The sequence below is a fragment of the Nerophis ophidion genome, linkage group LG03 (assembly GCF_033978795.1).
Source record: "Nerophis ophidion isolate RoL-2023_Sa linkage group LG03, RoL_Noph_v1.0, whole genome shotgun sequence".
Classification (NCBI taxonomy): domain Eukaryota; kingdom Metazoa; phylum Chordata; class Actinopteri; order Syngnathiformes; family Syngnathidae; genus Nerophis; species Nerophis ophidion.
Window position 1 is genome coordinate 36,537,479 of NC_084613.1, and position 14,376 is coordinate 36,551,854.

The 14,376-nt window shown below is 38.0% G+C and overlaps 1 protein-coding gene across 1 annotated transcript in view; it reads left to right on the forward strand.

The window, feature by feature from the left end:
* Positions 1–14,376, forward strand: part of kiaa1109 (KIAA1109 ortholog) — a 236,469-nt gene that overhangs the window by 130,588 nt on the left and 91,505 nt on the right. The window contains exons 53-54 of the mRNA XM_061895057.1: positions 356–562; positions 9,172–9,407. Coding sequence (XP_061751041.1) covers positions 356–562; positions 9,172–9,407 — 443 coding nt within the window. The remainder of the gene's footprint in view (positions 1–355; positions 563–9,171; positions 9,408–14,376) is intronic.

Consider the following 14,376-nt stretch of genomic DNA (forward strand, 5'->3'; position numbering starts at 1 on the left):
AACTCAAGAAACATCTTCACAATTTCTACCTAATTAGATTATGCAGCAGTTTGTGCCATATTTTCACACAATGTGTGAAGGTATCTTTATTATTTTTGAAAATTTATATTTTAAATTGGCGTACAAAAACTCATCCCAACGATGCGCCATGTTCTTCCATGAGGCAATTAATGTAAAACTTGTGAACGTACCCTGAGTCTCATTTGTACACAATTTGTACACAACGCTCATTCTTCTCATATCCGCATGATCCTTCAGTAATCCCTGTAATTCTACACAAATTCATTTTTTCATGTGACCCACAGCAGCTCATATTCCGGCCGTCTTGGTCATCACTGTTCTTTCTGTGTTGCAGAACTGTGGTGAAATGCAACATCGCCAAATCTCAGGCTTTGTACAGTGCCCAGCGCGGACTGAAAACAAACAATGCAGCTGTCTTCAAAGTGGGAGCCATTATGATCAACATCCCCCAGCACCCGGCAACTTTGCACAGCATGATGGTCCGCAGCTCCCATCAGCTCTCAAAACAAATTTCTGACCTCATCCGCCAGCCCTCTAACGTGTAAGTCTGCTGTTAATAACATTTGCAACAAGCCTTGACAAAATATTTAACTGTAGAAAATCCTAAATAAAGTCTAAAAATCTAACGTATCTGCTTTTTTGGGGTGGCCGGTGCACATAGGCAGCATGTGCGGACAGTAGCCGGCTGTAATGTGATAGATTCCCTCCAGTTACATTTCACACAGACTTTTTTAATAAAAAAACAATAGAACGATTCCAAATAATTCTTCAAAGTAAAATTTGAGACGTGTTGCTTAATTAAGGTGAAAAATTGTAAACGCGCAACCATGTAGGGGCAGAAATTTCAAGTCAAGTTTTTTTTAATCAATGAACAATGGCGTATTATATATACCTTCTGCTGTGATCTGACGTGCCATAGGCCATACAGGGCTTGACTGTATCCCATCCATCCATTTTGTACCGCTTATTCCCTTTTATCCATCCATCCATCCATCCATCCATCCATTTTCTACCGCTTATTCCCTTTCGGGGTCGCGGGGGGCGCTGGCGCCTATCTCAGCTACAATCGGGCGGAAGGCGGGGTACACCCTGGACAAGTCGCCACCTCATCGCAGGGCCAGCACAGATAGACAGACAACATTCACACTCACATTCACACACTAGGGCCAATTTAGTGTTGCCAATCAACCTATCCCCAGGTGCATGTCTTTGGAAGTGGGAGGAAGCCGGAGATGGTCCTAAAAATATATTTACCATTACATGTACGTGTCCTTATGTATACATTTTTTCTCCTACTTTTTAAAGTACAGTATACATAACTGCGACAATTCTAAACACGTTTTACTTTTTTTAAATAAAAAGCTTAAAGGGGAACTGCACTTTTTTTTGGAATTTTGCCTACACAATCATTATGAAAGACATGACGTCGGATGGATTTTCTTTTTAATGCATTCCAAACATTAAATACATTCAATCATAAGTCTGCTTACAATGGGATCTGTTCAATTCTGCCTATAGAGCCCCTTAAAAAACATCCAAACACCTCCATTAAGTTTTTATATACATAATGTAAGTATAGTCTTAGTTTATTAAGGATCCCCATTAGTCTACACCACAGTGGAGACTATTATTCCTGGGGTCCGAGCAAAAAACATCACACAATCACAAAACAAAACATTACAATGCAGTACAACATGATCAATAATACAATGTTGTAATACAAAAATAGCAACAACAAAAAACAATAACTTGGAGTTTACATAATAATGTTCATAGCAAAGATTAAAAAAAGCAATTTAAAAATTGATTAGCATTTTTTGCAAAAATTAACAAAGAACCGCTGGCCTACAATATACACATTAGTGCAGGGGTGTCCAAAGTACGGCCCGAGGGCCATTTGCGCCCCGCAGCTGATCGTTTATCGGCCCGCCACACATTCTGCAAAAATTGCAAAATTGATAGTATTGCAAAAATAAAAAAAAACATTTTAAAAAGGTGGAATGAGATGAAATCTATGTTATAATGAATTATTATTTAAAAATTATCACTTTAAAATGTTTATGTGATAAAAATATTGTATATGTTGTGTGGTTGCCATATTAAAACATCAAAGTTTTGACAAAAGAGCATAAAACAAATAAAATAATAGTTCAAACTTAAAATCGACCGATATATCGGAAGTAGATCTTGAAATTTAAGTGTTAAAAGTAAAAAAAAACAACTAATAAAAATGTATCACTTTATGAGTGGGGAACCTTTCAGATGTCAAATATATTTAGTAGGATTTTATTTAACTTTTCACTGTGATTACTCAAAAATATTAAATAATTAAAATCAATGGTGTCCTGCATTATTGATCTTTGAGGGCTTTAATTGCTAAATAAAGGAACTTTACTGAAGGAATCAATAAGGTATCTATCTATCCATCTAAATACTGCATTTTTCAGTTTTACTATAAAAAACAAAGTTGTCTTTGACAGAAAAGGCATAAAACCTTATTTATTTTAATTTAAATCAACCTTAAGTTGATATAGAGATTTACTGTAAGCATTAAATTTAAAAAAATAATTATAATTTGACTTATTTTAACATTTTAGTGATTGAGACCCTCTATGCTCCCCAGGAGTCCTAAGGATTAAAAAAAAATCCATATATTTTGTTATGATTTGAAAATGAAAAATATGAAAATGTGGAAAGGGTTTGGACACCCCTGCATTAGTGTAACAAAGACAAACAATATTCAAAGTGGTGAAGTACCATAACGAATAATATATCACATAAAGTACATACAAAATCAAGATAATATCAATATAAAAACAATAACCAGAAACAAGAAAGAATTTAAGCAAAAAATAAGTCAAAAAAAGCATGTGTAATGTATTAACGGGTACATTTATAATAACATTTATTATTTATGTATTTTGATCATTTTAACAATACACGGCACATGGATTTAAAAAACGAATCCGTTTTGCTTTTTTTCCTTCATCGTTGATATCTGCTCACTGCAGACTTAATGAGACTAAACAAATGTAATAAAACATTACTTATTGTACAAGGTGCGCTGTCATTGGGATGCTGACTGTTAGGATATTCATATATTCCCATTTAGATGAAAAATTCCTCATAATCCTCGCGAAGAAACAGGGGGGACGGGGGAGGGGATGGGCAAGCGCTTCCGTGCTAGGACTTATATGGCGATCAATGTGTCCCAACTGGTCATATTATATTCTAAGCCATCTACTTTTCAGGTAAAATGCATGATTTATGATCTATTATAAATTTACAGAGAGCGAGGAAGCAACTGACCACTCGATGATGTAAACACAACCTTGTGATTAAGTCGCTGCTATAAATAGATTGTTTGTGTTAGTGCTTATAATAACTATCACTAATGCTTAGGTAATATATTAAAGTCCTGAAATGTAAACTGAATATTGAGTTGAGTTTGAGTTTGTTTCATTTCGAACATGCAAGCATACAACATGATACATCACAATTTCCAGTTTCTCTTTTCAACATGTTTGAAAAGGAGTAGGAAGAAGCAGAGCTCATTTAATCCTACCCCTTTTCTTTTACATAACAGTTGCTAAAACTTTTGTTCACTTCCTGTTCTCAACATATTCACAATATACTCCATAATTAATCACAATAAAAATAAATACATAAATAATTGGTGAAGTAAGTTTTATTCCATACGATGAGATAAGTAAGATTATTTTGAGAATGAAAGAATGAATGGGTAAATAAAATCAGAATGTTTATCATGGTTCTTCTTTTTTAAATGGGTTGTACTTGTATAGCGCTTTTCTACCTTCAAGGTACTCAAAGCGCTTTGACACTACTTCCACATTTACCCATTCACACACACATTCACACACTGATGGAGGGAGCTGCCATGCAAGGCGCTAACCAGCACCCATCAGGAGCAAGGGTGAAGTGTCTTGCTCAGGACACAACGGACATGACGAGGTTGGTACTAGGTGGGATTTGAACCAGGGACCCTCGGGTTGCGCACGGCCACTCTCCCACTGCGCCACGCCGTACTTTGTACTTTTTGTACTTTGTAAACACTTTAAGTTTGAAGAGTTTCTTGAAGTGGATCATATTAGTACATTGTTTGATTGCTTTGCTTAATCCATTCCATAATTTAATTCCACATACTGATATACTGAAGGTCTTAAGTGTTGTACGTGCGTACAAATGTTTTAAATCACATTTTTCTCTAAGATAATATTTTTCTTCTTTTGTTGAGAAGAATTGTTGTATATTCTTGGGAAGCAGGTTATAGTTTGCTTTGTGTATAATTTTAGTTGTTTGCAATTCCACTATGTCGTGGAATTTCAGTATCTTAGATTCAATAAATAAAGGGTTTGTATGTTCTCTATATCTAACATTATGTATTATTCTACCTGATCTTTTTTTTAACACTGTTAGTGAATGAAGTGTACTTTTGTAATCATTTCCCCATATTTCTACACAGTAACTTGGATATGGTAACACTAGTGAGCAGTAGAGAATATGAAGTGATTTTTGGTCTAGAACATCTATTTTTTTTTTTCTACCGCTTATTCCCTTTTGGGGTCGCAGGGGGCGCTGGTGCCTATCTCAGCTACAATCAGGCGGAAGGCGGGGTACACCCTGGACAAGTCGCCACCTCATTGGTCTAGAACATATTTGGCTTTGTTCATTATTGACGTGTTTCTTGCCACTTTACGTTGTATATTTTTACATGAGATTTTCAGTTCAATTTATCATCAATCATTATACCTAGAAATTTGGTTTCATTTACTCTTTCTATTTGTATTTGTGTTTGACTTTCTCTTCTACTGTTACCAGATATAATTATTTTAGTTTTACTGAGATTCAATGATAGTCTGTTTTTGTCAAACCATTTTTTTAATTTGTTCATTTCTTCTGTTATTATTTGTATTATCCTCTGTGTGTTCTCTCCTGAACAAAACGCTGTTGTATCATCCGCAAGTAATACTAACTTTAAATCTCTTGTAACTTTACAAATGTCATTTATATAGAGATTGAATAATTTAGGTCCTAGTATTGATCCCTGAGGTACACCACAGGATGTATTTAGCGTTGTAGAAGTGTGTTCGCCTAACTTCACGTATTGTTTCCTGTTCATTAGATAACTTCTTATCCAGTTTAAGACTAACCCTCTGATGCCATATCGTTCTAGTTTTTTGATTAAAATATTGTGATTAATTGTGTCAAATGCTTTAGTTAGATCCATAAACACTGCTGCCGCAAATACCATCCATTACATTGGTAATTTCTTCTGTAGTTTCAATTAAAGCCATTGAAGTTGAAACATTAGCTCTGTATCCATATTGGTTCTCTTTGAGTATTTTATTTTTATTTATGAAACTCTCTAATCTGTTATTGAACAGTTTTTCAAGGATTTTAGAAATTTGTGGAAGTAAAGAAACAGATCTATAATTTGTAAATAGATGTTTATCTCCAGTCTTATAAATTGGTGCAACTTTAGCTATTTTCATTTTGTTTGGAAATGTACCTGTTTGAAATGATAGGTTACTAATATACATTAATGGTCCTGAGATCTCATCAATAACGTTTTTATCGTTTCCATATCAATTCCGTTACAATCAGTTGAAGTCTTTGATTTACATTTTTTCCTCTGTCACATTACTGAGGAACATGGAGTTGGGATTTTGCTCTATGGTATCATTATAGTCCTCAACTGAAACTGGGTCTGGAATCCTTTCTTCTAATTTTGGTCCAATATTTACAAAGTAGTTATTAAAGCTTCCAACTACTTCCTTTATGTTGTCATTATGTTTATTTCCGTCTTAATTAACTTCTGCCTCTGTAGTTCTTTGTACTATACATTTTCTATATATTGTATTCTTCTTACAGCATGTTTTTAATCCTTTTGTCATCCATGGTTAATTATTCTTTCTCTGTTTACTACTGAGTTGTCTTCATGGACAATGTTCGTCATAAAATATTATAAACTTGTTTAAGAAATGTTCATATTGTTGGTGCTTTTTGAAGGGTTATTTTTTTAATTTTATGGGCGAAATAGTGGAACTTCAGTTGGTTCAACTGTAAGCGGACTTTTATTTACGTTTATTTAATATTTAGAATGCATTAAAAAAAAATTGATCCATCATGTCTTTCATAATGATTGTGAACGATGGGCAAAATTCCAAAAAAAAATGCAGTTCCATTCCTGGATTTAAAGTGCCAGCTGTTCGATCCATCCATTTTATACTGCTTGCCTCTTATGGGATTCCGGGGGGTGCTGGAACCTATTCCAGATGCAATGGGGTTCTGGGGGGTGCTGGAACCTATTCCAGATGCACTTAGACGGAAGGCGGGGGACCCTGGACAAGTTGTCACCTCATCGCAGGGCCAACACAAATAAACATTCAGACTCCCATTGATACATTATGGCCAATTTAGTGTTGCCAATCAATCTATTGCCAGCAGTTACTTTGTTTAAAAAAAACACATACACAAAAAGACTGTAGTTGAAAAGGAGTCAGACTTCAATGAGAGCTGCATTTTTTTTTTCAAAACCATTAACAAGGATTTCTGTCATTACTAAATAATAAAAAATGCAAAATGGTATTTTGTATTATCTGGAACGTCAAACCGAGCCACAACTATCCAATATACTGTACAGTTGGGATTAAAATTATTTAACCCCCACACAATTTTGGTGTTTTAGCAAGTTGGACATTTATTCCATATTTTGTTTATAGTCATATCAAATAAAGATGCATTAAATAGACAAATACAACTTGAATTACAACATTATATTTGTAACATACCAAACAGTGTTATTTCTCTTAATATCTCATTGACAAAATTATTCAACCCCTTGAAGATCATAACTCTTAAGAACAGAATTTGAATAAGGTCTTTTCAATCAGGTGTTGAAAACACCTGTAGATGTGATTAGAACCATAACGAGCAACAATTAAACTGATTGAAAAAGACTGTGACGCTCAGCTTCTTGTAGATGGTCAATGGTGTATTTGCAACATGGTGACGTCCAGGGAGTGGTCAAAGAAGTCAAGAGAGGAGGTAATTTCTCTTCATAAGAAAGGATATGGATATAAGAAAATAGCAAAGACATTACACATTCCAAGAGACACAGTTGTGAAGTGAATTGTGAAGTGAATTATATTTATATAGCGCTTTTCTCAAGTGACTCAAAGCGCTTTTACATAGTGAAACCCAATATCTAAGTTACATTTAAACCAGTGTGGGTGGCACTGGAAGCAGGTGGGTAAAGTGTCTTGCCCAAGGACACAACGGCAGTGACTAGGAAGGCGGAAGCGGGAATCGAACCTGCAACCCTCAAGTTGCTGGCACGGCCACTCTACCAACCGAGCTATGCCGCCCCATTGGGAGCATAATTCGCAAGTTTAAAGCTAAAGGCACAGTGGAAACAATACCTGGGCGTGGTAGAAAGAGGATGCTGTGTGCAACTGCTGTCCGGTATTTGAAGCGTACAGTGGGGAAAAACCCCCGGGTAACAGCTGAGGAACTACAACAGGACATTGCAGAGGGGGGAACGCAGGTTTCGTCCCAGGCAATAAGGCGCGCACTACGAGATGAAGGCCTCCATGCCAGAACTCGCAGGTGCACCCCACTTCTGATTACCAGGCACAAGATGAATAGACTTCAGTGTGCCAAAAATCATCTGGACAAACCCCAAAGGTTTTTGGGAAACTGTTCTATAGAGTGATGAGACAAAACTGGAACTCTTTGGGCCTATGAATCAACGTTATGTCTGGAGGAGAAAAAATGAAGCTTACAAAGAGAAGAAGTATTATTCAATTCCTTACGTGAATCATAAGTTAATAAAATATTAAGCATGGTGGGGGGTCAATCATGCTCTGGGGCTGTTTCTCTGCCTCAGGTACCGGGAATCTCCAGCGCGTTCAAGGCATTATGAATTCTATTTCCTACAAGGATATATTAGCTGCAAATGTCATGAAGTCAGTGACGAAGCTGAGGCTTGGGAGACGTTGGACCTTCCAACAGGACAACGATCCCAAGCATACCTCCAAATCAACATCAGAGTGGTTGCAAAAGAAGGGCTGGAAGACTCTGGAGTGGCCTTCACAGTCGCCAGACCTAAATCCTATAGAAAACCTGTGGTGGGACTTGAAGAAGGCAGTTGCAGCACGCAAGCCCAAGAATATGAATGAACTGGAGGCCTTTGCCCAAGAGGAATGGGCTAAAATACCTGTAGATCGTTGCAAGAAGCTTGTGTCCGGTTATGTATCACGTTTAAAGGATGTAATTACTGCCAAAGGATGTTCTACTAAGTACTAAATATGCATGTAACTAGGGGGTTGAATAATTTTGTCAATGAGATATTAAGAAAAATGTCCTATTTTGTAAAATACAGTGTTACAATTTAAGTTGCATTTGTCTATTTGACACATCTTTATTTGATATGACTATAAACAAAATACGGAATAAATTTCCAACTTGCTAAAACACAAATTGTGTGGGGGTTGAATAATTTTGATATATAGCGAGGTGCAAAGCAACAGTTTTAGTGATCGCTCTCTATTATGCCCATTTCATCAGCAAGCCATAAAAAAATTAATTTTGTAATTTTTAAAATTGTCCGCAGCAAAAAACTGTAATTAGTCAATACAATAAAAACATCGGTGTATCGCCCAGGCCTAATGATAAAATTGATCATATAATAATAATCAGTTGGCCTTTTTAGCAGGGCGCCCCCTCAGTGTAATTATAGGGGAAAGACTGCATTATGTTCTTTGATGTTAAAAATTGTAATGTCTTGCTCAAGATCACCTAAGCACTTAGAAAGGAACCGGCAACCCTTCCTCTTCCTCTCGAATAGCTGACTTTTGGGAATAAGTGGTAGAAATGGATGGATGGATGTTTTTTTTTGTGTGGCAATGTGCTTAAAATGACTAGACAAAAACAGACAGAAAGGTACATCTTAAAGGAAAATGACATTGTGTTCCAATGTTTGCTGGTCATAAACGAGCTCTGTAGGCACATAACTGTATTTTGTTTGAAGAGGACCTTTTAGGAATAATTTAGTCATTTACATTAGTCAGGCTGACCAGTTGACAAAAAGAACCAGTCTTGATGGATGAATTTATTCTTCCTCCACAGTCAACCTCCAAATAGAGAGGACATTCCCACCCCACAACCCTCTGATAAAGGCTCAAGCATCAATCAAACACCTGTTGAGGCCAACGAGTTCCCCCAGCTCCCTGAGGGACTCGAAAAGAAGCCCATCGTCCTCAAGTTCAGCGCAATGATTGACGGCATCACTATTGGTGCCGCACTGCTACCCTCGCTGAAAGCTGAATACAAAATGGGGCGAATGAAAAGCCACGGCATGACTGGTGAGTGTTAAAAAACATCATGGTTTTCAGGAAAATTATTTACATTATTTATTTTTAAGGATATACTAATTTGATCCGCTTTCAGAAACTTTCACACTCAGTGTTACACAGTACAAATAAGGAAAATCCTGATTAACACCTTATCGAAAAAATTATATGTATTATTCAATTCCTTACATGAATCATAAGTTAATAAAATATTTATTCAGGAGGACGTGTTGTAATTATTATTTGTAGATTTAAATTGGGTTATAAACTGAGAACAGCGAGTTATGAAATGGAAAAGGGGTAGAATTGAGTAAGCTCTGCTGAGTTGTGTAACGGTTATTTTAGAAAAATATATTTATTTGAGACAATACCGCAATCCTTTGATGTGGCTTTGTTGCGGCCAATGAGGCAAGCCCCGGCAGGCCAGCCGGGAGACATAGTCTTCCCAACGTGTCCTGGGTCTTCCCCGTGGCCTCCTACCGGTTGGACGTGCCCTAAACACCTCCCTAGGGAGGCGTTCGGGTGGCATCCTGACCAGATGCCCGAACCACCTCATCTGGCTCCTCTCGATGTGAAGGAGCAGCGGCTTTACTTTGAGTTCCTCCCGGATGGCAGAGCTTCTCACCCTATCTCTAAGGGAGAGCCCCGCCACCCGGCGGAGGAAACTCATTTCGGCCGCTTGTACCCGTGATCTTATCCTTTCGGTCATGACCCAAAGCTCATGACCATAGGTGAGGATGGGAACGTAGATCGACCGGTAAATTGAGAGCTTTGCCTTCCGGCTCAGCTCCTTCTTCACCACAACGGATCGGTACAACGTCCGCATTACTGAAGACGCCGCACCGATCCGCCTGTCGATCTCACGATCCACTCTTCCCTCACTCGTGAACAAGACTCCTAGGTACTTGAACTCCTCCACTTGGGGCAGGGTCTCCTCCCCAACCCGGAGATGGCACTCCACCCTTTTCCGGGCGAGAACCATGGACTCGGACTTGGAGGTGCTGATTCTCATTCCGGTCGCTTCACACTCGGCTGCGAACCGATCCAGCGAGAGCTGAAGATCCCGGTCAGATGAAGCCATCAGGACCACATCATCTGCAAAAAGCAGAGACCTAATCCTGCGGTTACCAAACCGGAACCCCTCAACGCCTTGACTGCGCCTAGAAATTCTGTCCATAAAAGTTATGAACAGAATCGGTGACAAAGGACAGCCTTGGCGGAGTCCAACCCTCACTGGAAATGTGTTCGACTTACTGCCGGCAATGCGAACCAAGCTCTGGCACTGATCGTACAGGGAACGGACCGCCACAATAAGACAGTCCGATACCCCATACTCTCTGAGCACTCCCCACAGGACTTCCCGAGGGACACGGTCGAATGCCTTCTCCAAGTCCACAAAGCACATGTAGACTGGTTGGGCAAACTCCCATGCACCCTCAAGAACCCTGCCGAGAGTATAGAGCCGGTCCACAGTTCCACGACCAGGACGAAAACCACACTGTTCCTCCTGAATCCGAGGTTCGACTATCCGACGTAGCCTCCTCTCCAGTACACCTGAATAAACCTTACCGGGAAGGCTGAGGAGTGTGATCCCACGATAGTTGGAACACACCCTCCGGTCCCCCTTCTTAAAGAGAGGAACCACCACCCCGGTCTGCCAATCCAGAGGTACTGCCCCCGATGTCCACGCGATGCTGCAAAGTCTTGTCAACCAATACAGCCCCACAGCATCCAGAGCCTTAAGGAACTCCGGGCGGATCTCGTCCACCCCTGGGGCCTTGCTTTTAAACTACCTCAGCGACCTCAGCCCCAGAAATAGGAGAGTCCACCACAGATTCCCCAGGCACTGCTTCCTCATATTTTCTCATTACATCTTTTCGAAGATGTAATGAGAAAATAGAAATATGTGAAAGATGTGATGTATCATATTGTAAAGATAAATTCAAAATAAACAACAAAAAATTCATTACATTTGATTTGCAAATAAAATATTTTAACAATTAGCTGTGCAACTGTGGTTGATGAGCCTAATAGTAAAATAACATTTGCCTTATTATGCACTGAAACCATCGAAATTGACCACATTCAGAAATGTTTTCATTTTCCTCGTTGGTTTGGTGGTTATAATTTTAGATTATTTTGAACATGCGTTCAGTTACAATATGGTACGTCACATATTTCCAGTTACTTAGGAAAATATGTCCGTAAAGGAATAGGAAGAAGTAGAGATTGTTTAATAAAACCCTGTTCCAATTAATACCTTGTGCTTAACTCAAACAAATTAAATAAATGAGTATTACAGATCTAATAAATAAGTATCCATACATCCATCCATTTGCTAACGCTTGTCCCTCTCGATATCACAGGGACGCTGGAACCTATCCCAGCTGTAATAAATAGTTGTTTGTAAATTTAGATTTACATAAGAATAAAAATATCATCGTTGGGGTGCTTGGTCGTCCGAGGTGGATGTCCGGTGGCTCGATTGGCCTGGCTGTGGATGAGTTGGGGTCGGTGTGTTGGCGGCCTCGGAGGTAGCAGGGGGTGTGCGTTGTTATGGTTTACGGGGTCGTATTTTTTTTTTTAGATTTTTTAATTATTATTATTTATTTTTTTCATTATTTATGTTTTTATTTATTTATTTATTTTGTCTCGGCTCCGGCGACCGCGGGTGTTTGTACTGCGAGCGGGCGGTAGTGGTGATGGTTGGGATGGTCAATCGGGGTCGGCGCCTCAGGCTACTGCATCCGGGCTGCATGTTTGGGGCCCCTGGGTCCCGCCATCCATCCCTTCCGGGTGTCCGTCTTAGGGGGGGCCGGCTGGGTCTAGTCCCCTCATCCATTGTGGTAGCTTGGTGCTGCAGGGTATTCCGAATTGCTGCGAGTCGGCCAGCTGCTGGGGTAGTGATGTTGTGTGTCAGCATGTCTGTGATCTTATTTTAATGTTGTTTTTATTTGTGTATATATGTATGCGGGGGTATGTGTGTATATGTATGTTTGTGTATGTATATATATATATGTGTATGTATGCATGTATGTATATATGTGTGTATATGTGTGTATGTATGTTGGTACATATATGTATGTATGTGTATGTATATGTGTGTATGTATGTGTATGTATGTATGTGTGTATGTGTGTGTATATATGTATGTATATATGTGTGTATGTGTGTGTATATATGTATGTATATATGTGTGTATATGTATATATATGTGTATATATATATATATATATATATATATATATATATATATATATGTATGTATGTATGTGTGTATATATATATATACATATATATATATATAATATATATATGTATATATATATAATTACATTTTTGTTGTTGTTTTGTTTAGTTTTTTTTCTTTTTTTCCTTTTCTCCCCCTAACTCAGGGGGGGACTTCGACAGTGCGGTTGCTGGTTGTTCCATCTCCATCGTTGGGGTCCCTGCGGGTTGGGTTGGGTGGTCCCCACGGCCCTGCGCTGGGTGGTCCTGTGGCGGCCGGCCCGGGTGGGATGGCCTGGTGTGGGCCGCACTCTGGCTCCCACGCACACTGGGAGTCCAATATATTGTACATAAAAACACACATATACTCACACACACACACTGTTATTCATACATACAAACGTACATACATTGTACGCTCCCACATACATACACAAATACATTACATACCTACATACTCCAAGTCCGTCCATCCACACGCACATTCACGGTACAAACATACACATATTGTACATATACATTCACTGTACAAACAGACATACATATACCGTACATATACATTTACTGTACAAACATTCATATACACACATTCTGTTCATATACAAGTACATATACATACATACACTCATGCACATAATCACGTTTCATTAAACATATATCAACGTTGTTGCCCTAGGGTAAACTGGGTAACACATGGCATATTGACAAAGCTTAACCCATTGTTACTATAACAATCTACAAGATTAGTATAGGTTGCCTCTCTCTCTTCCCTTTCATCTTTCGCTATTCCTTTTTTTTTTTTTTTCATTTATTTATTTATTTATTTTTATTATCTTTCTAGCTATCATTATGTATACGTATTGTTGCATTTGAACAACTGTATTGTTGATAATAGAGGTAAACTATTGGTTTTGTTCATGATCAATAGCGCTTTTTCTATTGGTATTTGTATTGCTCCAGTTTTAGTGTAAAAATACTCATTGTTATTACTATATTATTTATTTCGCTAACTGCTTATTTGCTATCACTTTTACGATCATATTTGTACATATTGTATGTGCTGATGTTGTTCTATTGTTGTTGTTGTTGTTGTTGTTATTGTTGTATTTGCTGTTGTTGTTTTTGTCTCTCTGTCTAATCCCCCTCTTATCCTCACAATTTCCCCCTCTGTCTTCCTTTTTTTTTTTTCTTTCTATCCCCTCCTGCTCCGGCCCGGCTACACCAAATGATAATATAAATACATTTAATAAAGTCAAATTCAAATAAGGCAACAAGAGAAGTATCCTATACTTCTCTTTTGTAAAGTAAATCTGAACAGCCGATATGGGCATCTACATCAACTATATGATTTGCCTGAGAAGCTGGACAGGACAAAAAAAAATAAAAAAATAAATAAATATCATCAATGTGTTTAATAAGGTTCAAGATGTTTATCAAGATTCGTCTAACTTATAATTTATAAATACTTTGAGTTTGAACAGTAAACTGGACAATATTAGTACTTTCTTTGTCTTCTTCTTTCAATCTATTTCGTAATTAAACTCCACAAACTGACATACTAAAGGTAGTAAGTGTTGTTTGTGCATACTGTACATGTTTTAGGTGCAATGTCTCCCTCAGGTTATATTTCTCTTCTTTTGTTAAATAATTGTTGTACATTTTTGGGTAGAAGGTTAAGTTTGCTTTTAGTTGTATTTAGGCTGAACGCTTACAGAACCCACGAAAGTGCACACCAAGTATTTCGTTTTTAATT